At 43.6% G+C, this 22,564-nt stretch overlaps 2 protein-coding genes across 4 annotated transcripts in view; both read left to right on the top strand.

Moving 5' to 3' along the window:
* The first annotated feature begins 37 nt into the window (after positions 1-37).
* decr2 (2,4-dienoyl CoA reductase 2, peroxisomal) lies at positions 38-9,935 on the top strand. Its single transcript, XM_080206696.1, has 8 exons — positions 38-408; positions 1,239-1,307; positions 2,089-2,140; positions 4,684-4,819; positions 5,007-5,131; positions 5,985-6,078; positions 9,160-9,264; positions 9,399-9,935. The coding sequence occupies exons 1-8, from the start codon at positions 320-322 to the stop codon at positions 9,614-9,616; spliced, it is 888 nt and encodes a 295-aa protein (XP_080062822.1). The 5' UTR covers positions 38-319; the 3' UTR covers positions 9,617-9,935.
* A 9,914-nt stretch (positions 9,936-19,849) lies between these two features.
* The window catches only part of rab11fip3 (RAB11 family interacting protein 3 (class II)), a 104,693-nt gene continuing 101,978 nt past the window's right edge, over positions 19,850-22,564 (top strand). Inside the window, exon 1 of one of the 3 annotated variants that reach the window (XM_080206691.1) lies at positions 19,850-20,344. In XM_080206691.1, coding sequence (XP_080062817.1) covers positions 20,093-20,344 — 252 coding nt within the window. In that variant the 5' untranslated portion in view covers positions 19,850-20,092. The remainder of the gene's footprint in view (positions 20,345-22,564) is intronic. The other 2 variants (XM_080206692.1, XM_080206693.1) reach the window with 2 other exon arrangements.

Raw genomic sequence — 22,564 nt, 5'->3', positions numbered from 1 at the left:
CCTGCGCCTACGGATCCCGGCGTGCACAGCGTCACCCGGGCATGCTCACTGCGGGTCGCTCCTGGGGGCAAAGGGCAGCTGGAGTGGGTGACTGGGTTCATGACGGTTTAAGGGAACGTTTCTGTCCCGGGCCCAATTGGGGTGATACTCCAGTGACCCCAGACAGAAAACCTGATTCAGAGTCCCTCCCTGCGCTTTGTTTAAGGTTCTCTGTCCAGAGTCTGACAGGCTCCTGGAGACTGTCTCCAGAATTTGAGGGGTTGTGAGGGTTTTTGTCTCTGTGGAGCGGCCTTGACAGGGTATTATATACAAAACAGTCATGCCTAGGACTGGCAACATCCCTGAGGATGTGGATGCTGATGACTGTTTGTTGAACTACACCTATATTTTCAGCCCTGATATCCTAAAGTAAGTGAATGTGTTTGATTAATGTATAAATTGGGTCAATTGCGTGTGAGCTCTGTTTAAAGATTTCCCTTTCAATGATCCTGGGAACGAGTACCTCCCAGATTTTATTTTGCACTTCGAAAACTTTCCCTTGCACACTGCAAGTCTTTGTGTTGCAAGGTGTTATTCCATAAAATCCATACAGTGCAGAAGGAGACATTTGGCACTAACTGTCCAAAACAGCACCTTACCCATCCATCCTATAACTGTAACCCTGTGCATTCACTATTGCCAATCCACCTATCCTAAGGGGCAATTTAGCATAGGCAATCCACCTAACCTGCACAGTGACTATCCTAAGGGGCAACTTAGCATAGGCAATCCACCTAACCTGGACTGTGGGAGAAAACCAGAGCACCTGGAGGAAACCCACACGGTAAGAAGTCTCAACATCAGATTAAAGTCCAATAGGTTTATTTGGAATCAGGAGCTTTTGGAGCGCTGCTCCTTCATCAGGTGAGTGATTCTCACCTGATGAAGGAGTAGTGCTCCGAAAGCTCATGATTCCAAATAAGTCTGGTGGACTTTAACCTGGTGTGGTGATACTTCTTACTGTGCCCACCCCACTCCAATGCTGACATCTGCACATCATGGAAACCCACTCCAGACACAGGGAAAATGTGCAAACTCCACACAGACAGTTACCAAAGGGTGGAACTGAACCCTGTGGGGCAGCAGTGCTAACCACTGTGCTGTTGTGCTGCCCTAAAAACAATGGCCTGTAGGCCTATTGTTCTATTTTGATTTGAATAAAACAAATTACTGCGGCTATCTCTTGTATTTCTGAATAGGGACAAGGTGGCATTCATCACAGGAGGAGGATCTGGCATTGGATTCCGAATTGCAGAGATTCTGATGAGGTAGGGTAGCAGCTGTAATATGGGCAGAGGTAGCATGTACTTGAGGGAAGCTTCATGAAGCTGCTGGTAATGGTGTAAGAAGTGGTAAGAATCTTTCTGATCAGTCTGTTTCCCAAAGGTGGCACAAGTACTATTTTTCTGTGGGCATTCTGTGACAAGAGGAAGCTACTACAATCTTTTGAGCTGTTTCTTCCATTTAGGTAAAGGCTGATCTATATCAGAATGACTTTGTGATTGAGACCAAGTTCTTTCCCAATGTCCAAAATTTGCAGATTAATAAATCAGGAGCTGACAACTTGGAACAATAGAAGAAAGAGGCAGCATTGCTTTTTGTGCAGCCAGCCAGTGGCATGGCCTTTGAACAGCTGTGGGTATATTTTGTATATACATTAAGAACATATTAATTGGAGCAGGAAAAGGTGGCATGGCACCTCAAGCTCGCTCTGCCACTTAATAAAATTGTGATGGATTTGTGTCAATGCTACTTTCCCACAATCTTAGATTTTCATTCACAAGGAAGTCAATCAATACAGGCCATGCATTGTCATGTGAGATCTTTATATCAAAAGGGAAGTTCACTTTCTCATCGAGCATTCTTGATTGTCCTGACCGATAGAGGGGGTCAGATCTACGTGTGATTACAGACCTGATTAGCTATTCCACCATGAAGGGTGTAGTGTGGTAGCATCATGGTTTCTTAGCTGAGTTCAGTGTTGAAACTGGACATCAAATTTGACCCTCCTACTGTGTAACAATATTTTTAATGACTGTTGTGTTACAGACATGGATGTAAGACTATCATTGCCAGCAGAAGCTTGGAACGAGTACAGGCCGTAAGTATGCAGGTCTTTGATGATTTAAAAACACAGCAAAGTAGTATAACTAACTACATTGCCACTTGTTTTAACTGATCTATCGGAACAACTTAGTTGGCAATTGATGATTTGATTGTGCTGGTGTTGCTAGTGAAATTGAGTGAGTTACAGTGTTAGCGGTGGAGATATTAATTCACAAATAACAAACATATGCTACTGTTTATATTGTCACTGCTCCATTCATTTTCAGCAGTTTGCTAGCTTTGTCTGGCTAATCTTTCAATTAGCCCTATTTAGTTGCTCTCACTGAGTTATGATCTGCTGATATTCTCACAGCTGTATTTTTAATTAAGTAGCATTCTGTTTTAAATCAAGGTAAATTTATGTGACATTAATCCCTGAAATCAAACTTTTAATAGCCTTTAACAGCTGAAATGTTCATCCTAAAACACACAGTTAAAAAGCAGCTGAACATTATGATATTTGTGTGTTCAGACTTGATCCAGGGCTGCTGCCAGTCTGTATGTGACTGCTCTTGCTAAAATCATTTTAGTTGCAATTCATTCTGTGACAACAATGCTCTCATGTACTGTGCTTGTGAAGATTGAGATATGATCTCATCAAGGTCTTTAAAATGACAAAAGGATTCAATTGGGTCAATAGAAACTCCAGAACCAGAAAATATATTAGACTTAGGCAATTCAGGAATGATGGAGTTTTTTCAGGACATTACTTGTAGCTTTGATAAAGGAAAACCAGTGAATATGGTGTATTTGGATTTTCAGAAAGCTTTTGTTAAGATCCCACACAGGAGGTTAGTAAATAAGATTAGAGAACAATGGATTGAGGGAATCAACTAATATGGATTGAGAATTAGCTAAAAGACAAAGTAGGAGTAAACAAATTACTCTCAGGATGGCAGGCTGTTACTGGTGGAATACTGCAAGGATCAGTGCTAGGTCCACAGCTGTTCACAATCTATTTCAAAGATGTGGACACGGGAACCAAATGTAATATCTCTAGATTTGCTGATGACACCAAATTGGGTGGGAATGTAAATCGTGAGGAGGATGCAAAGATACTTCAAAAGGATTTGGACTAATGAATGGACTAGAACATGGCAGATGAAAAACACGAATGTGTCTGAATTATCCACTTTGGTAAAAGAAACCAAAAGGCAGAATATTTTTTAAATTATGAGAGGTTGAGTAGTGCAGATGCTCAGAAGGGCCTGTGTGTCTTTGTTCATGGATCACTATAAGTTAATGTGGAGGTGCAGTCAATGGCATGTTGGCCTTCATTGCAAGCAGATTCGAGTACAGGCATAAACATGCCTTGCTGCAGGTGAGACTTTTCCCTGGAGCATTATTTACAGTTTTGATCATCTTATCTAAAGAGAGACATATTTGCCATGCAGAGAGGGCAATGGATTTACCAGATTAATCTGTGGGATGGTGGGATTGTTTTGTAAGGAGAGATTGAGGAGACTCTGTCTGTATTCCCTTGAATTTTGAAGAATGAGGAGTGACCTCATTAAAACTTACAGATTTCTTACAGGGCATGACAGGGTGGATGTAGATGTTTCCCTTGGAAGGCGAGGCTAAAATGAGGGGACATAATCTCAGGATAAGGGACAGGCCATTTAAGACAGATAAGGAGGAAGTTCTTCACTCAGAGGGCGGTGAATCTTTGGAATCCTCTACCCCAGAGGGCTGTGTAAGCTCAATTATTGAGCATGTTCAAGACAAACATTGATAGATTTCTGGAGACTAATGACATGAAGGGACATAGAGATTGTATGGAAAAATAGCAGAGAGTCAGCCATGATCCTATTGAATGGTGGAGTGGGCTCAAGGGGCTGAACGGCCTACTCCTATTCTTACTACTTATAGTCTAGATGATCACGCATGGCAGAGTAGGCTCGACAGGCTGAATGGTCCAGTACTGTTCCTATGTCAGGAACCCCTTTTATACAAGAAGTAGTATAAATCTGAAGTTCTCTCCCCAAATGCCTTTTTCAGTATGGAGATTGATCCATTTTATTTGGTAAAGATCTCAAGGAATATGGAGCAAAGACAGGTATGGGTTTGGGATACAGATCAGTCTTAATCTAACTAAATGGCTGAGGAGGCTTGAGGGATGTTTGGCGTCTTGTTAGAAGGTGAACTGACTCGTGATTAACGGACAGTCTCTGACAATGCAATTGCATGCTGTCGTCTCAGTGAGATGGCAAATGCACCAAAAAAGAGAGGAAGAATTTTGAGCAACAGCTATTGTGACATCATTGGAGAATGATTGTGTCACAGGATCGCAAGTTGGAAATTATTTTACAGTTCCAAAGCAAAATTATAAGATATTAAGTGCAATAAATATTAGTTGCTTAACAGCTCATTAATTCTCCAATCAAAGAGCATAAATCTGCAGAATATTGGAATTTTTCAGCTAACTCTTATGAGGAGGCTGCATCCAAGCATGGTTGTTTCCGTCAGTGTGAAATGAAACAATCCATAGTTTCCTACTGCATTCAGCAGTAACCAGCATGTTTCTGTCTTTTAATCCAGTCTGCAAAGAAACTCTCTGCAGCCACTGGACTGCGCTGTCTGCCAGTGTCTCTAGATGTCAGGCAGCCCATGACCATTGTTACTGCTGTGGAGGAATCACTGCAAAAATTTGGGAAAATTGACATCTTAGTTAATGGTAAGTATGAGTTCAGTTTTCTTGCTACTTCTCAGTGGAAGCAGGTGGTCCACAGAGTGTTCAGTCCCAACTCCGCTGATTTTTAGTTAATGCACATCACTGCTGTAAATGTTAGACGTGCAGTGAACCTGATTTTATTGTGAGGACCTATTTTTTAATCTGTAAAGTTCCTCCTCTCTTTCTCCAGGTGCTGCAGGTAACTTCTTGTGTCCTGCTAGTGGTCTGTCATTCAATGCTTTCAAGACTGTCCTGGAGATTGATACAATTGGAACATTCAACACCAGCAAGATAGTGTACCAGAAGTGGTTAAAGGTGAGTTGCATTTGAACTGGTGGAAGAATCAGATTTTTGTTTCTGGTTGATTTTAAATATCTCCTTTTCTAATTGCTTTACAGGTCACCCCATAGCTAATTGTAAGGCTGGGTAGCAATCTCCCAGTCCTGTCAGGGAAGACTACCACCTCTCGTCTCTCTGGGAGAGTTGGATAGCACTGTTGATTTAAAACCTGTTCCTAGCTGCTCAACTGATTGGCAGACCAAGAAAAGCCCCAGTTATCTTTTTTTGGGGGAAGTTGTAAGAGGGTTGCAGTTGGCCCTGAGTCACTGAGGGAAAGTGATCAAGGTTCTTGCAACAGACCTCCAGTTCATTTTGATGGACTTTGGGTGACGTGAAGTTGCCAGTCTGAGACCAGCCATCCGAACTCATTGATAAAGAATGGTCGTTTTAAGGAAGTGCATCAAGCAAAAAGGTCAATGGTTTCAGTAGAGAAACTTGTCTTTTTTAAAAAACAGGAGGTGGTAAATAAGTAATTTTTCCTTCAGTGTGTGAAAACAAACCTCCCATACTTGTCTCCAGGGCCTAAATTTGAAATTTATTCATGGGATGTGTATCTTTTCTAGCTGAAGGTTCCTAGGTAAACTGAATTAGTTGGTCTGAAATCAGTATCTGCACAGCTCAAGATTTCCCACAACAATCTCTTAGATTTCCTATGTGAGAGACAATGAAAATGATGAGTGGGAAATTAGACACATTATTGAGCACCTAATTTATCACAGTCAAACTAGATGTTATTTAAAACTTAATGAAAGTGAGATGGAATTTAACTGTGAAAGTATGAAATCTGTGGAACGTTACATCTGGTGTTAGTAACCTGCTGTTGTCATAGGACCATGGAGGAGTTATTGTGAACATCACAGCCACACTGCAATACAGAGGACAAATTTTGCAAGTCCATGCTGGGTCTGCCAAGGCTGCTATAGGTAAGTTTGTGTTGCAGGTATTGTGTTCCCACTGATCTAAGCTCCCTCTTATTGGAAACACCAGTGAATCCAATTTGATCAGCATTGGGCTGGGAAATGTGCCTCTACTTCAGTTGTGGCTGGCAGCAGAATGCTAAAGGCACAAAAAAAATTATTCTTGCTATTCCATTCTAGTGTATGCAGTCCACATTCTTCCTCCAAGTGGTAATATCCATTCTCTGTAGGTGTTTATTTATTCATTCTCAGGATGTGGGTGTCACTGACAGCATTTATTTCCCTTAAAGGTAGTGGTGAGCTGCCTCCTTGAATTATTGCAGTCCATGTGGTGTAGCTACACCCACAGTGCTGTTAGGGAAGGTGTTCAAGGGTTTTGCTCTGACAATGAAATCAGGTTGGTATATGTAACATTGTGCTGATCTCCAGTTGCATGTCTTCACAGAAGTCATGTATGCTATCAGTTCTGATGCAGGTTATGCTCATATTTCTTCAGTTGACATGCTGCAGTTTTTTAAACTTTGTTTATAAAGCTGCTGGAGTTCTACATTTGAAATTCCAGAGACCCTCAAACAAATGATATTAGAAACTGTGATAAATCTACACTGTTATCCTCTGCAACCCTGGACTGGAATGAAAAATCAGCTGGATTTGCCTCGCCTGATGGCAGTCAAATGACACCAGTTGGAAACTGTGCTTATGTGACAATGGCCAAAGACAGTATCAAGTTCTCTGATGATGTCCTTCCCACTCACTGTCCAGACCCCTCTTAACAGCCACACAAGGAGGGTGTAGAGGAACAGATTTGTCCAAATTGTTTCTCTGGGTTGGGGAACAAATTGTGACAATTTGTGTTCAAGAAAGCCACGCAGTGACCCTTGAATTAAAACTTGAAGTGCAGAGACCGATAGCCCAGATCTAGCTGTTATCAAACATGAATATTTATATTTTAACTTATTTTCTCTTTCATATAGGATTAGTGGAAAAATAAATTGAAACATGTTTTGGTGTGCCTGCAGCAGTTGGGTGACTTGGTGTTAGCCCACTGATGTCTCCTGTTTGGTACATTGAGGAGCTGGTTTACACAAAAATAGGTGGGAAGACAATTGAGGAGGATGACAGTCTATAGAGAGAGATATAGACAGGTTAAATGGGTGGGCAAAAACTTGACAGATGGAATACAATGTAGGAAAATGTGAAGTTACGCACTCTGATAGGAAGAATAAAGGAGTTGAATGTTATTTGAATGGAGAAAAACTGCAGAAAGCTGAAGCCGAGGGATTTGGGGTCTATATGCATAAATCACAAAAAGCTATCCTCAAGTTCAGCAGTTAACAGGGGAGGCAAATGGAACATTGGCCTTTATTTCAAAAGGAATGAAGTATAAAATAGGGAAGCCTTGCTAAACTATACAAGACACTAGTTGGACCATAGCTGGAATACTGTGATTGTTTTGATCTCCTTATCTAAGAAAAGGTATACTGGCCTTGGAGGCAGACCAGAGAAAGTTCACTAGTTTGATCCCGTGTATGGAAGGACTTTATGAAGGGAAGTTGAATAGGTTGGACTTGCACTCGTTGGAGTTTAGAAGAATGAGAGGTGATCTTACTGAGATATATAGGATTCTCGGGGTTTGACAGGGTCAATGCTGAGAGATTGTTTTCCCTTGTGGGTTAGTCTAGGACCAGAGAGCATAATTTCAGAGTAAGGGATCGCCCATCTAAGAGATGAGGAAGAAGTTCTTCTGAGGGTAGTGAATTTGTGCTATTCTTAACCCAGCCTGTACAGCCCTCTCTGGTAAAGTATGTTCGAGGCTGCGATAGATAACTTTTTTAAATCAGTAGGTAAATCAAGGGTTATGGGTTTAAGGTGGGAAAGTGAAGTTCAGGATTATCACATCAGATCTGTCATGAGCTCATTGAATAGCAGAGCAGACTCAATGGGACGAATGGCCCACTTCTGCACCATGTCTTATGTGGTCGTATTTGTAGATCTATATTCTAATATTAGGATAAGGGTGCTGTTTAATCCAAACTAAATAAAGCACCTTTGGAGTGGACGGGAAAGAATGCCAGCTAACCTTTTTTAATTTATTCATGGGATGCGAGCATCACTAACTGGGCCAGCATTTGTTGCCCATCCCTAATTGCCCTTCAACTACATGGCATTTCAGAGTCTACCACATTGCTGTGGAACTGGAGTCACACATAGCCCAGACCAGGTAAGGACAACAGATTCCCTTCCTTAAAGGATATTAGTGAACGAGATGAGTTTTTAACGACAGCTGACAACAGTTTCATGGTCATTGTTAGACCTTTAATTCCGCATTTTGAAACAAAATCAAATTCAAATTTCAAACATGTGCTATGATCATGGATACCCATAGCATTATCCTAATTCTAGATTACTAGTCCAGTGGCAATACCACTCTGCCATCCCCTCACCCTTAACTGAATCCCCCACAGGGAAGTATTTCATCCCCATGTTGGGATTTTTTTTCTGACAGCACAGTAATTTTGCAAAGTCAAACTCAGTAACTTTGAGTCGGTATAAATGCAACTCACGTTTCACCGTCCAGACTTACTTCATTGGGCCACAATATCGTTTCTATGCTTTTCTACATTGTTGGTAAACTGAAGTCATTTGCATGAGCCGGTATGATGACATATTATCTCTTGGATTTAAAGCCCCAGCACCGCGTACGACATCTAGTAAGATAATTTACATTGCTTGAGCAGAGTCTAGTGAGCAAGAGGAACATTGGAAGAAAGTCTGCTGGAGCTGGTATTGTTCATCCCTCTCAACTGCTAGTCAGGGATGCATTTCCCATGCTTCTTAAAGTAGACTTAGATCTGCTAAGTCATCCACTCATTCTCTACATGAAGAGGAATCATTAGCAACATGAAAAGTTGCAAGAGGCAATTCACACTTTCCCTTGTTTTCCATTTCATGGGCAGTTAGATTTGGGGATAACTGCTGGCCAAGCCAGTGACACCCACATCCAATGAAATTTTTTTTTAGAAATTGAACTTTACTTGTTTTGTGACTTAAGTCATTGTTTGCCAACTACCTCTCTCTGTTTTACAGATGCAATGACAAGGCATCTAGCAGCAGAATGGGGACCTGACAACATTCGCATTAATAGCCTGGCACCAGGCCCCATATCTGGGACAGAGGGATTTCGGAAATTGGGTAAGGGAGTTGCTACTGAGGCCACTGCTCCGGTAATGGGCCTGTAAATGTTGACAGTGCATTGTAAAGCAGCAAATGTACGCACACTTGAGAATTTATCTTCCTAATCCTTCTTTTGTCTCTTCCTATACCAGGTGGTTTGTCAAAGGCTATGGTTGACCATGAAAAATTGATTCCACTGCAACGAGTAGGGACAAAGTTAGAAATAGCCCACGGTGTACTGTACCTTGTGAGCCCGGCAGCATCATACGTGACTGGCACATCGCTTATAATTGACGGTGGACACTGGCTTACAGCAGCCAATAGCATGTCAACAATGCAGGCACTTCTACAGAAACCAGCCAGACTATAAACTCTATTGAGTTGGGTGGTGAAGGGTTTCTGTACAGTACACAATAATAAGATACACACATGTACGCTGTCCCAGTGCTGATTGGCTCAGGACCTTTGTCCATCCTGTCTTACCACTCTGTACTCTTCAACAAACTACCAACTAGGTGCTTAACAGTATTCTAGGATGGTTTTCTTTGGTTAACCACAAGTGTTTTACCAAGGATCAACTTATCAACACTAAACAATCGTGATTTATTGCCAGCATCATATATCAATTACCTGAGGCATCTTGTGTGATTGATACTGGCCAAGAGCTAATAAAGGGATTCAGAATTTTTTATGTTTGTGGAGTATGTACAATGTGTTTGCTGGTGTATTAGAGTACCATAAGCATCTTTTTTGTGCTTTCTAATTGGTTGTCCTCTGTTCTCTCACCAGTCATGTTCACAAATGATATAGATGTGCTGCCATACCTATCCTCCTCCTGGTCAAAACCAACTGTTCAACCAAATCAAGGTCCAGTGCCAGATTCCAGAAATCAATGTCATATCTGTGGACAGTTAATAATAGTTACTCTGACTCAATTCTGAGTTCAAGCCCCACTTTATAACCTGAATGCACAATCCAGCCAGTGCAGTTCTGTGGATGAGATATTAAACTAAGGTTCCATGTCCCAATTCAACTGGATGTTAAATATCCACAGCACAATATAAAAATTAAAGGGGTGGGGGCAGTGCTTTTATTTGATTCTTCTTTGAAGCCTCTTGATGTTTTTGTAGGTTAAAGGTGGTAGATAAATACAAGTTATTTGTGCAACCTTTGTAACAGTGCACTTCAGAATTACTCCCTTGGTTGTAAACTACTTTGGGGATTTGCTAAGGACGTGATAAGATGAGAAAATTAAAATACATGTCTTTATCAAGCCACCAGAGATTCTAAACGGCCCAGCAATACTAAAGGGAAGAAGAGATTAGCTTGTTTGTGCATTGACTCTATTTGGAAGAATGTAGAAGATATAAAAGAGAATTTAAAAAAAACTTAAAATATTGCAGATGCTGAAAATCTGAAATCAAAATAGAAAATGCTGTAAATACTCTGGTCAGGTGGCATCTGTGAAGAGAGAAAGTGTTAATTGTTAAGGCCAATAACTTAGTCCGAACTGTAACAAGCTGGATATGATAGAGGCAAGAAAAGATGGAGGGGAGGACAGAACAAAATGGAAGGTCTGTGATGGGATGAAAGGCAGAAATACTTAAATTGCCACAAGGCATAATGGTGCAAGAGAAACTAAACCAATTGGAAGCTGAACCCAATGACTTAGGGAAAGTACAGACAATTCTGTGCAATTATTGAGGACAAGGAGAATACAGCCTCTTCCACCTTTTACAATGCCAGCTGAGCCAATGATTGGAAGAGGCATCTAGCTGAGTTCTCAGAAGTCAGTCAGAAGAGAAATATTCATTGTTAACTTCCTATCATGCTGGTCCAATAATGTGCTCGATTGATCTCTGCAGCTGACTGAATTGAAAAGTGCATTTTTACCTTCCGCTAAGACAATGAAAGGAGGTGAAGAGAAAGCAAACATGATTTCTGGAAATCTGATATCCAAATTGAAATGCACAGTGGTCAGTCAATATCTGAAAGAGGGAGTCTTTGTTTTCCTTTAGATAAGTGGTAGTGGAAGCAGGAGAACCTCTGTCAAACGTTAAAACACAACATTAGAATTGATAAGTCCATGATAGAGGTATGTAACTGCTTTGACAAATTTTCAGAGTAAATTTTAGCATGCAGGAATGAGGTGTAGGCTGTAAACTAAAGGCCTGCAAAACAAGTCAAAAGTGCCTCAAATAAAAGGGAATATGTAATGTGGACTTAAGAATCTAACACAAAATCCAGAGACTATTGAGAATTGAGGCTTTTGATCTGCATACTGGAGGACTGTAAAACGTCCAAGACAAATACACTGACACAAGGGGCAGAATTCTCTTAACCCACCCCTGACAGGTTTGATGGTAGATGGGTGCAGTGAATCTGGCAAGATTCAAAAGGTCAAACTTAAATCAGTACGGTGCCTGGGATTGGGAAGTACAGGAATTTCCTTCCCCCAATTCCATTTACCAGTATTTATCTGGACAGCACTATGCTGCAGGACTTGTGCAGCCATAACAACAAATGTTTGAAGTTTGACTTGGGATGGGTTGTGAGGTGAGGGTAGGGATTGGAAGTGGGCAGACAAAAATGATGTGGGAGGTAATGATTTTATTTTGATTTATTATTGTTACATGTATTCGTATACAGTGAAAAGTATTGTTTCGTCTGTACTATACAGACAAGCCATGTAGTTCATAGAAAATGACAGTGTGCAGAATGTGTGTTACAGTCATAACTAGGATGTAGAGAAAGATCAGCTAAGTGTGGGGTAGGTCCATTCAAAAATCTGATGGCAGCAGGGAAGAACTTGTTTGACAGTCAGTTGATACATGACTTCAGACGTTTGTATCTTTTTCCTGATGGAAAAACATGGAAAAGAGTACTCTGGGATGAGTGGGATTCTTGATTACACTGGCTGCTTTTCCAAGGCAGTGGATGGGAGACTGGTTTTAGTGATGTGCTGGACTTTGTTCACAGCCCTTTGCAATTTCTTGTGGCTTTGGACAGAGCAGGAGCCGTACCAAGCTGTGATATAACCAGAAAGAATGCTTGTCAAGGTGCTTCTGTAGAAGTTGGAGAGAGTTATTGTGGATGTGCCAAATTTCCTTCGTCTCCTGAGAAAGTAGACACGTTGGTGGGCTTTCTAATCTATATCATCCATGTGGAATGAACAGGACAGGTTGTGGGTGACCTGGACACTTAATCTCTAAGGTCTTGACCATTTCTATTTTGTCCTCATTGATGCAGACAGAGGCATATCCTACACTATGCTTCCTGAAGTTGATAACTATTTCCTTCATTTTGGTTACTTTGGAGGAAAAGATTATTGTCATTGCACCAGTTCACCAGATTCTCTTTCCTGTACTGTGTCTCATCATTGTTTGAGATCCAGCCCACAGTGGTTTCATCAGCAAACTTGAAAATTGAGTTGGAGGGGAATTTATGTTCAGAAGCATATAATGAGTATAGTGAGGGACTGAAGAGACAGCCTTGCAGAGCAAGATTGAAGATGATCCTGGAGGAGGTGTTGTTGCTTATCTTTATTGACTGTGGTTTGTGGGTTAGGAAGTTTAGGATCCAATCGCAGAGGGAGGAGCTGAGCCCCATGGAATTTGGAGATGAGTCTTGTAGGAATTATGGTGTGGAAGGCTGAGCTGTAGACTATGAATAGGAGTCTTGACATAGGTGTCTTGTTATCTAGGTGTTCCATGGTTGAGTGTAGGGCTAGGGAGATGGTATCTGATAATAGACCTGTTGCAGCAATAGGTGAACTATAGTGGATCCAGGCAGCCTGGAAGGTAGGAATTGATTTGTGCCATGACTAACCTTTTGAAGCACTTCATAAGTGTGGATGTCCAAGTCACTGGATGATAGTCATTAAGGCAAGTTGCCTGGTTTTCCTTTTGGAAGGAGGGCTGTGCAAGTGGTGGGGGAAGGGCAAAGGCTCACAATGGCAGGCAGAGAGGCAAAGAGATGGATGAAGATGAACAATGGAAGGCAGAGGAAAGACCAAGGGAGGGAAGCTAGACCCTGACAAGACTATATGACGTGCAAAGGAGTTCAAGGGAAAGCATATGTTCTATTGTAAGATAAATGCAGATCTTGGGGTGGGTGCTTGTTAATGTGGCACATCATAAACACTCAAAGACTGCAGTGCTTAATGAAGGTCACTGTTTGTAGTTTTATTTTGAAACAGGAACTATGTCAACACTCCCATTTAAGTTCAGGGCTGGCAGCCAGGAGTCAGAGCAAACATTCCTGCTGTAAAATGGAAAGGAGTAATAGGCAATGTGGATCTCAGTCTCAAATCAGGGAAAGGAGACAGCAGCACAAGCAATCATTGGAAGTGTGGTATACCTCTCCCTGCAGCTGGGGGTAAGGACTGGGTACTTAAAAGGAAAAATGCACAGTTTATGCAAGGCTGTCCTATAGTCAATTTTCCTAGATGTGGTAGATTTTGTATTGGGCTGTAGATAGGGAACACAGGATTGGCGGGGGGGGTTGCAGTGGGAGTAATTCATGAAGATCTGGGGAATCCCTGCTGGTGGTAGTGCACACAGCCTCCAGATGGGGTGGAGAAAGGCTCATGAGACATTGGTACTTTGGCTGATAGGTTGGGGGAGTGCAGAAGGGGAATGGCAGTGGGCTCCCTGACAGCAGCCCTTAAAGTTTATCAACCACAAGGGCTTTCATTCTGCAGTGTGCAACCATGAAAAGTACATCCTGCACATTTGTGCACAGCCCCCTTGGAGTTGTCATGACTTCTATATCCCCAGTCACTCCTAGATGCCTGGGATCTTTGAGGGGCCAGTAGGTTTGCAGGGATGGTTGGTGGGACATAAAGGCTACCCACTTAAACAGTGGCTTGTGCCTCCTTTGACCTCAAACTCAAACCAAACAACACAACTCATGCAATTGTGTGCTCCCCCACAGAGCAGGCTGAAGATGCGATTCAGATGCCTGATGCACTCAGATGGCTCTCTGCAACGTATACCAGAGAAGGTTTGCCACATCATTGTGTCCTTCACAATTTGGTTGTGCATAGAGGTGGGGCTGTGCCAAAGGGCAAACTGAAAGAGGAGGAGCCTTCTTTGGAAGATGATAAGGTGCAAGAAGCTCAGGTGGATACTAAAGGGTGACATGATGTCATGGGGGAGGAGGAGGGATACTTGAGGTGTGCCCTTGATACCCTCACAGCTGAAAGGTTTCAGGAGGAGTAAAGTTAAAGGGGTCCTATCAGGAGACACCTCTATCCCTTCAAGCCATTTTGTGACTTCTGAAGGAAGAGCCAAACCATCCCTGAAAGGATGGGTCCTGTTCACACTTGAGCCAGAGGTAATGACTCACTAGGGATAAATCTTAGCTGTGGTCTTTGGTGGCCTGGTGCTTACTCTGTCAACTTAAGGTCCAGCAAGGATGAACAGCTACGTGAGTTCAGACTGGATGTTTGCCATGTTCTAATGATGCAAACACTATTGCAAAGTAAGTGTGGACCAATATAATGCTTTGTCCTAAAGTGCATGTCATGGTTTGGGACACTATCAGTAAGGAAACCCAGATGTGCAGAATCATATATCTTGTAAGCTTTCATCAGCCATTGCCACTGAGAACTAACTGATCTATCATTTACTCCCAAGTAAAGAATTACACACATCTCCCTGACAACACATGAGTACAGTTCCCAGTGGCATTGAATCATGAATGTTAATCTTAAAAGGTTGAATCTCAGAATAAGAGGATTGCAAAGATCCAAACCAGAATACTTACATTTGACCATTACATTTATATGCCCATGAAGTGGTTTTCAAATGTGTAATTCAATCACAATGATAGAGCCTGTGATCCTGAGGTGATATCAAATCTTTTTCACTTTCCTAACTCCACCACAATGCCTTGGTGCAGCCTTGACATCTGCAACTGGGGTGAGGCACCTGTAGACTCCTACAACCTGATGCCTGTAATAACCTTCGCGAATATCCTTTGGTGGCTTGAGTCCTGAAGGTGTCCAGCCTCATAAGGGGCAAAAGCACCAAAGATGCTTGCACTGCTAGAGTTAGTGCGGGCACAGGCAGATGGTATTGTGGACAGTTGCACACTCTTGGGGTGTGCAGAGTGGAATCCTTGGAGTGTCTAGGTGACATGTATCCTCTCAGTGAATGTCAGAAAGTCCCATCATGACTCCTGGAGAAGATGGGGCACCTGGAGGAAGGTCTCACGTAGCCTACATCCTGATTGTGCCCACCAGAGTGTGTGATTGAGTGCAAATCTGGCAGGAATTGCTGAACTAAGCTCTCCATGGTGGTTGATAACTTTAAGGTGTTCTCATGTCAGAGCCACAGCATCAGACAATATGGAGGGATTCCTCCAGCATTCCCACTACTCTGGTGAGTGACTGTCAAAAGATCATCCTAATGTTCAATCTTTTAGGACTAACATTCATATGACGCCAAGCTCAATGCCACTGGGAACTGTACTCATGTGTTGTCAGGGAGATGTGTGTAATTCTTTACTTGAGAGTAAATGATAGATCAGTTAGTCCTCGGAGTGGCAATGGCTGACGAAAGCTTACGAGATATGTGATTCTGCACATCTGAGTTTCCTTATGATAGTGTCCCAAACCATGATGTGCACTTTAGGACAAAGCATTATATTGGTCCACACTTCCTTTGCAATAGTGTTTGCATCCTTAAAGCATGGCAAACATCCAGTCTGAACTCACATAGCTGTTCATCCTTGCTGGACCTTAAGTTGACAGAGTAAGTGAGCTGGCAGCTGCTTCCAGAGGCTTGGCATCTGCCTGGGACTGAGCAGCTGGCTGCTCTTCAGTAGCCCTCCGAATGACAGAGACCTGTGCTGTCCTGCATCAGACTGTTGCAGGGACATGTCTGAGGTGTCCTCCAGAAAGTGACATCAAGTCTAGCCTAAAACTAAGTCCCACCGAGGTGTGTCTCTGCTGGTGGAGGGTGCAGGTGAGAACACAGTGATTGTTCTTCCTCAGCTCCCTCAACCTCAAATTTGCTACTGGGGCTTGGAGAGTTACTGGGCTGGCTACAGTCTTCTGGTGCCTGCAAAAGACAAAAGAACAGTTTCAGCAGATGACTTGAAGCTACTTCAAAGTATATGGCACTCACTTTGAATTGCAGGATAAGGTAAAGTGATGGAGCAGAGATCCGTAATAGGTTGTTGCTTTTTGTTGAGCAAGGCAAAGCTGTGTTGCTGTAGGAGCGATTGCGGTCCTTGCCAGTGAACCCTGTAGCAGCTTCCTTGAACTCGGTGAGGCCGATTATCTCTGCAGACCCTGTTTGCCCTTGCTGTCATTTGTTGTGCACATGTTCCTATACATGCCAAACATGAGAAAGATATGTGGTAAGAGGACATGGAGCAGAAGTTGGGTGAAACGCATGTCCCCTGTATGTGGTGTACCTTACCCAGAAGGTGGCCATGATGTGGAGACATCCTACCCAGGAGGGACAAAGACTGGAATATTAGCAACAAAACAGATAGGAGGAAGTTGAGAGAGGACTTACCTGGTGGAGCAGATGAGATCTTTCATCCGCTTCCTTCACTGGATGGCACTTGATGGGTGTGTGACAGCTGCACTGATCTCCTGGGTAATGGCCTCCCAGGCCAGATTGCTGCACCAACCCATGTAAATGGCTTTCTTTGACCTCACAAAGGCCTTTGACACTGTCAACCATGAGGGAAGCATCCTACTTTGTTTCAGCTGCTCCAAAAGTTTCTCATCATCCTCCACCTTCTCCACGATGACATGGCAGCTGTGATCTTGACCAATGCAACCACCACAGACACAATTCACATTAAGATTGGGATCAAACAAGGCTGTGTCACCATGCTGACATTCTGATTGATCTTCCTTGCTGCAATGCTCCATTTCAACCTCAATAAGCTCCCTGCTAGAATGGAGCTTAAACTACGGAAAAGATGGGAATCTGTTTAACCTTTGCCACTTGCCAGCCAGATCCAAGGTTGTCCCATCCTTTGTCATTGAACTACCGTATGCAGATGATGCTTGTGCCTGCACAGACTCAGATGGAGCTCCAGGCCATTGTCCACACTTTCATCGAGATGTGCAAGAGGATGAGATTCACCACCCTTTGAGTTTAGAACAGAGTTGAGGAGGAACTTCTTCACACAAAGGGTGGTGAATCTCTGGAATTCTCTGCCAGTTGAAGTGGTGGAGGCTACCTCACTAAATATTTTTAAGACACGGGTTGATGGGTTTTTGATAAGAGAGGGGATTAAGGGTTATGGGGAGAGGGCGGGAATGTGGAACTGAGCCACGACAGATCAGCCATGATCTTATTGAATGGCGGGGCAGGCTCGAAGGGCTAGATGGCCTACTCCTGCTCCTATTTCTTATGTTCTTATGTTCTTACACTAAACATCCGCAAGACAAAGGTCCGCTACTAACCTGCCCCCTCCACACTGCAATTCCCTCAGCAATCAAAATCCACAATGAAGCCTTGGACAACATAGGCCACCTACCATACCTTTGGACCTTACTTTCAACAAGGAAAGACAGCAACACTAAAATTAAATGTTGCCTTCATTCACCTAAGAGTGTTTGAAGACCAGGACCTGAGACTCAGCACCAAGCTCATGGTCTGCAGAGCAGTCGTGATGCCCATCCTGTCTGGCTCAGAGATACGGACTATCTACAGCAGGAACCTCAAACCCTGGAAAAGTACAATCAGCTCTGCCTCCTCAAGTGGCAAATCCATGGCAGGATAGGCTCACCAGTGTCCTTGCTCAAGCTAACATCCTCAGCATCTAAGCATTGTTTCACTGGATCAGCTCCGCTGACTGGATGTATACATCATCCACATGCCTGACAGGAGACCTCCAAAGCAAGTGCTCTAATTCAGGGCTTTGATACAACAAGTAGCCCGCAAGAGGGCAGAGGGAACACTTAAAGGACACCCTCAAAGCCTTGAAAATGTGCAATATCCTCACTGACATCTGGGGATCCCTGATCCAAGACTGGTTAAAGTGGAGAAAAGTATCAGGGAAGATGATGATCACTTCAAGTCCCAGCGCTGATAGTAAGTTGACAATGAAAGGAACGCGCGACAACCCGGGCATCCCACCCACTCCTCCAACCTGCCCCATCTGCAGCAGAGATTTTAGGACGTACATTGGACTCCTCAGAACTTCTTTTCAGCATTCGCAACTCCGAGTGATTGCCTAAAAAGAGGAACCTCTGTGTTTCTCTCCCCACAAATTTAAAGGGAAAGATGGGTCCTCATTTCTCAACCAATAACAGCAGGAGAGGGGTCGATCGACCGCGCCCTTCCTTTATTAAGGCCAATGGTTACCTGTAACCAATTAGAGCAGGAGCGGATTGCTTAAATTCGGTAGCTCTGTCTGACGCACGCGTTATATTTTCCAGTTAATCATGGTGGAGTTCAAGGTGAATGTTCAACCAAATTTTAACGTAGTTGATTTTGTTTTTCGGCCCTAAGATCCGGGACGGTGAATCCTTCAATCATTTGTTATTCAACAGGAGGCAGCAAGTGACAGAAACCTTTCGAGCAAGTTGATGAGTACTTTTATTTTCTCCTCTCCACGGAATTTGGATCAGTAGGGGTCCGTTTAACAACTTCATCTGAAAATGAAGATCTGGCTTTAAATTCTCGGCCCTCCATAATCCACCATTGGATCTTGCAGCTCCGAGCCCATGGGCAGGGATAATATTAGTCGTTCATTCAGGCTACCTATTAGTAGGTGTCAATAATTGGATTTAGTTTAATTAATTCTCATCGTCCCCATATTCCACTGTCGGTATTACCCCTGCAGATTGCGGTAAGGCATGATCCAACAATTGGGAGGCTGGGCGTGCATGTTTTTGAGGAATACTTCGAGACATTTAACTTTGTGACCGAGGTTGGCGAGCCCTTGGAAATCTGTATTTCCACATGCACTTCTGTTGCGGTGGTGGAGACTTTATTATTATTCTATCAATGGGTGAGGGTGTGTATATAGAGCAGAAACCTGCAACTTTGCAGAAATCAGTAACAAAACCGCAGAATTAGGTAGTTGTGCAAAAGTGGACAATTGCAGAATGCAACGATAACTGCATGGGGAATCTGTGGTATTAGTTATACTGGATCCACTTGGGAACCTTCATATGTTTTGAGTAATCAGAACCCTCTTCATTGCATTTTGAGCTGGAGGGCACGCACCCTCCTATATAGGCTAATGGCACTACTTTTGGGGTGAGGGTGCCGGCAGCGTGGCATGCTCAGTTCGAGGTTGAGGGTGCCGGCAGCGTGGCATGCTCAGCTGGGGGTTATGCTTAGCTCAGGGTTGAGGGGGTGCTGGCGTCCAGGCATGCTCAGTTCGAGGTTGGGGGTGCCGGCAGCCGGGCATGCTCAGCTGAGGGCTGGGGTGCCGGCAGCCGGGCATGTTCAGCTGAGGGTTGGGGGGTGCCGCAGCCGGCCATACTGAGCTGTGGGTTGGAGATGCCGGCAGCCGGGCATGCTCAGCTGAGAGTTGGGGTTGGGGGTGCCGACAGCTGGCAATGCTCACCTGTGCGTTGGAGTTGCCGGCAGCCGGGCATGCTCAGCTGCGGGTTGGGGTGCCGGCAGCCGGGCGGTTGCTATGTAGCGTCTCCAGGGCGGCGCGGGCGATGGAAGGATGATAACGTCATCGCTGCTGATCCGAGTCATGGTGGCGCCGAGCGGCCGGGGGAAAGAGTGAGGGAACTGGAGGAGAGGGAGACACAAATACCGGGGCCCGAGACTGAGAGAACCTGGGAGAGAGTGGGCGAACGGGAATGGAGCGCAATCACCCGCAGTGAACGGGGAGCCGCCAGCAGCCGCTCATGGAGCCTGCCCCGGGACCGGAGGGGGTCGGGAGCCCGGGGATAGAGCCACAACCCCCGGGGCCGGAGAGGGCCGGGAGCCCGGGGATAGAGATACAACCCCCGGTACCGGAGAGGGCCGGCAGCCCGGGATTTGAGTCGGGGGAGTGCGAGAGGCTGCGGGTGGTATTCGACATGTTTGATGTGGCTGGGGAAGGACTGATCAGGCTGGAGGATTTCTGCCAGATCGCCAGCAGTTACGGAGCGGAGCAGGTAAGAGAACGGCCACCCTTGATCGGGCACTGAATGTTTCGGCCCCGGTGTCAGTTTGGCGAGATAAGGGATTGTTCAGGCGCACTGATGCGAGTGTGAAACCCTGTGTATGAATTAGTCCCTGGGCTGGAGGCAGCCCAATGGTGGTGATGGGCTGGGTTTTAAACTGGGCGTAAATTCTGAATTAGAATGCTCTCCTTTCAGAAAATGCATTCGACGCAACCTGGTGTCTTTTTTGCTCACCAAAGGGATGCATCCGAATCTACAGTCTCCTAATTTGCACGGTTAAGGATCATTCAGTGCATGTGATTGATCTGTTAATCTTGCTGCCTGTAAATTAAAACTTTTAATGTATAATTAATTAATGAACCGTCTGTTGGAGTGTGCGATGATAATGGAACAGTGGTGTTTTTACCTTCTGATTTTGTGCACACCGCCCGCAACGGTGCTGAATGGCGGTCATCCTTTGAATGTAGGTCAGAACAGATATGTGTTGGGTGGTATGGGGCGAGCGAAAAAGATTGTCCTTGTATCACAGGAAACCTGGAAAAATAAAGCTGTCGCCACATCCAACTGGAGGGGGGAAAGCTTCAGTGAGGCTGAACTAAGGGAATGAATGGTAACTATCAGTCAGAAATCTCAGTACACTGTTCGGAAAGAACTGAAAAATATTTTCTTTATAAGATCCCACAGCTTGATTACTTTGTATTTGACTTGGGGATCTTGCCTTTAGATTTTGGTTCCAGATTTTACTTTGTTACATAAGACATTTTATCCACATTCTTCCAGCATGATGCTGAGCAGAAGGAAATGAGAGCTCCTGTTTGAATCAATTCTTGGCGTCGGTTGAATCGTGAGGCTTGATTTTGAAGAGCAGCAAAGATAGTCTCTCCCTGCTTGAAATTTGAACTTGCCAGTAGGGGGTCTGTGCTCCCTGAGAAAAGTGTAAATCAGCTGGGTTAGATATGGTGGTGAAGCTTGAAGTTGAATCTGCACATTCCTTGAAGTCACAGTCCTGAGATGTTAGTCGACTTCCAATTTCTGCTGTCCTTTACCTTGACAAATTGAAACAATGCTTCAGTGTATTTCTAAGCTGCTACATTACCATGGGTAGATTGGACATTCTTCAAAACACAAAATGGAATACAAGTTGTCCTCAAGTTAAAATTTGACTGTAAGCTATGTTGTTAGTAGTTCAATAAATTCAGAAAGGTGGAATTCTCATTTCTGTCTTCTAAATGTATTTTTTTAAGTATCAGCTTGCATTCTGACATTCAATCAGAAATGATTGGAGAAATCTTGCCCCAAGATACCATGCAGTGCTCTAGATTGTGATATCCTCAAAAGTATAGACTGTCACTCACCTTCTAATCTTGTAAATTCCAAACTATCTTTAAAGCTGGGGCAGGCTTTCTGATTTTAACCAAATGTGTTTTTTAAGACTGGCAAGTTTTAAAATCCCCTCTTGTCTCTTTGAAGACACTTACTTTCCCTTTTAGTAGCAGTTTGTTAATCACCAAAGGAAGTCCTTTGTTTGCCAGATTCTAGTTGAGTGATGGGCCTCCCTGGATTATTTGTGCAGGTTTGTAAACTGGATAAATATAGGAAAAACTTTTAGAAAAATGGGTGCCATGTGTATGTATTCCTACAGTATGTAAAATGATTGCCCAAGTCAGTTCTCAATCCAAGTAAGGAAACTTGTAAGGTATACTTGCAGTAATCCCACACTACAGATAAAACACATCTTTGGATTATTTCCAGCAAAACTGTAAAACTAGGCATGATATTGAAAACTTCTGTGACACTTGGATGCTACCGTGCCTTGAGAATTAAATTGTGACTTAATGCTATTGGCTTGCCTCAAAGCTTTTGTCATTCTGAAATTACTATGGAGGCTGGAAATGTGAAATAAAAATAGAAAATGTTAGATATCCTCAGTAGTTGTATAGAAGGGTCAATGGACTTGCAAAATTAATCATGTTTCCCCTCAGCAGATGCTGCCAGGCCTGCTGAGTTTATTTAGTAATTTTTGTTTTTATTACAAGATATGTAGGTTTGGTTGAATGGTCATGCTAAATTACTCCTTAGTGTCAGGAGGATTTGATTTGCAGTGTAAATACGTAAATTTACAGGGATGAGGCCTGGGTGGGATTGTTGTCAGTGCAAGCTCGATGGGCTGAATGGCCTCCATCTGCACTGTAGTGATTCTGTGAAAAGTAT

Source organism: Carcharhinus amblyrhynchos, chromosome 18 (assembly GCF_965287045.1).
Source record: "Carcharhinus amblyrhynchos chromosome 18, sCarAmb.v2.hapA, whole genome shotgun sequence".
Lineage (NCBI taxonomy): Eukaryota > Metazoa > Chordata > Chondrichthyes > Carcharhiniformes > Carcharhinidae > Carcharhinus > Carcharhinus amblyrhynchos.
This window is presented reverse-complemented; position numbering and strand designations above follow the sequence as displayed.

What these genes read in the sequence shown, in the direction of transcription:
- decr2 (XM_080206696.1), top strand. Translation starts at nt 320, where the DNA reads ATGCCTAGGACTGGCAACATCCCTGAGGATGTGGATGCTGATGACTGT. An exon ending in TTCAGCCCTGATATCCTAAA is followed by an intron (nt 409 to 1,238) that starts GTAAGTGAATGT and finishes ATTTCTGAATAG; the next exon opens with GGACAAGGTGGCATTCATCA. An exon ending in TGTACCAGAAGTGGTTAAAG is followed by an intron (nt 5,132 to 5,984) that starts GTGAGTTGCATT and finishes CTGTTGTCATAG; the next exon opens with GACCATGGAGGAGTTATTGT.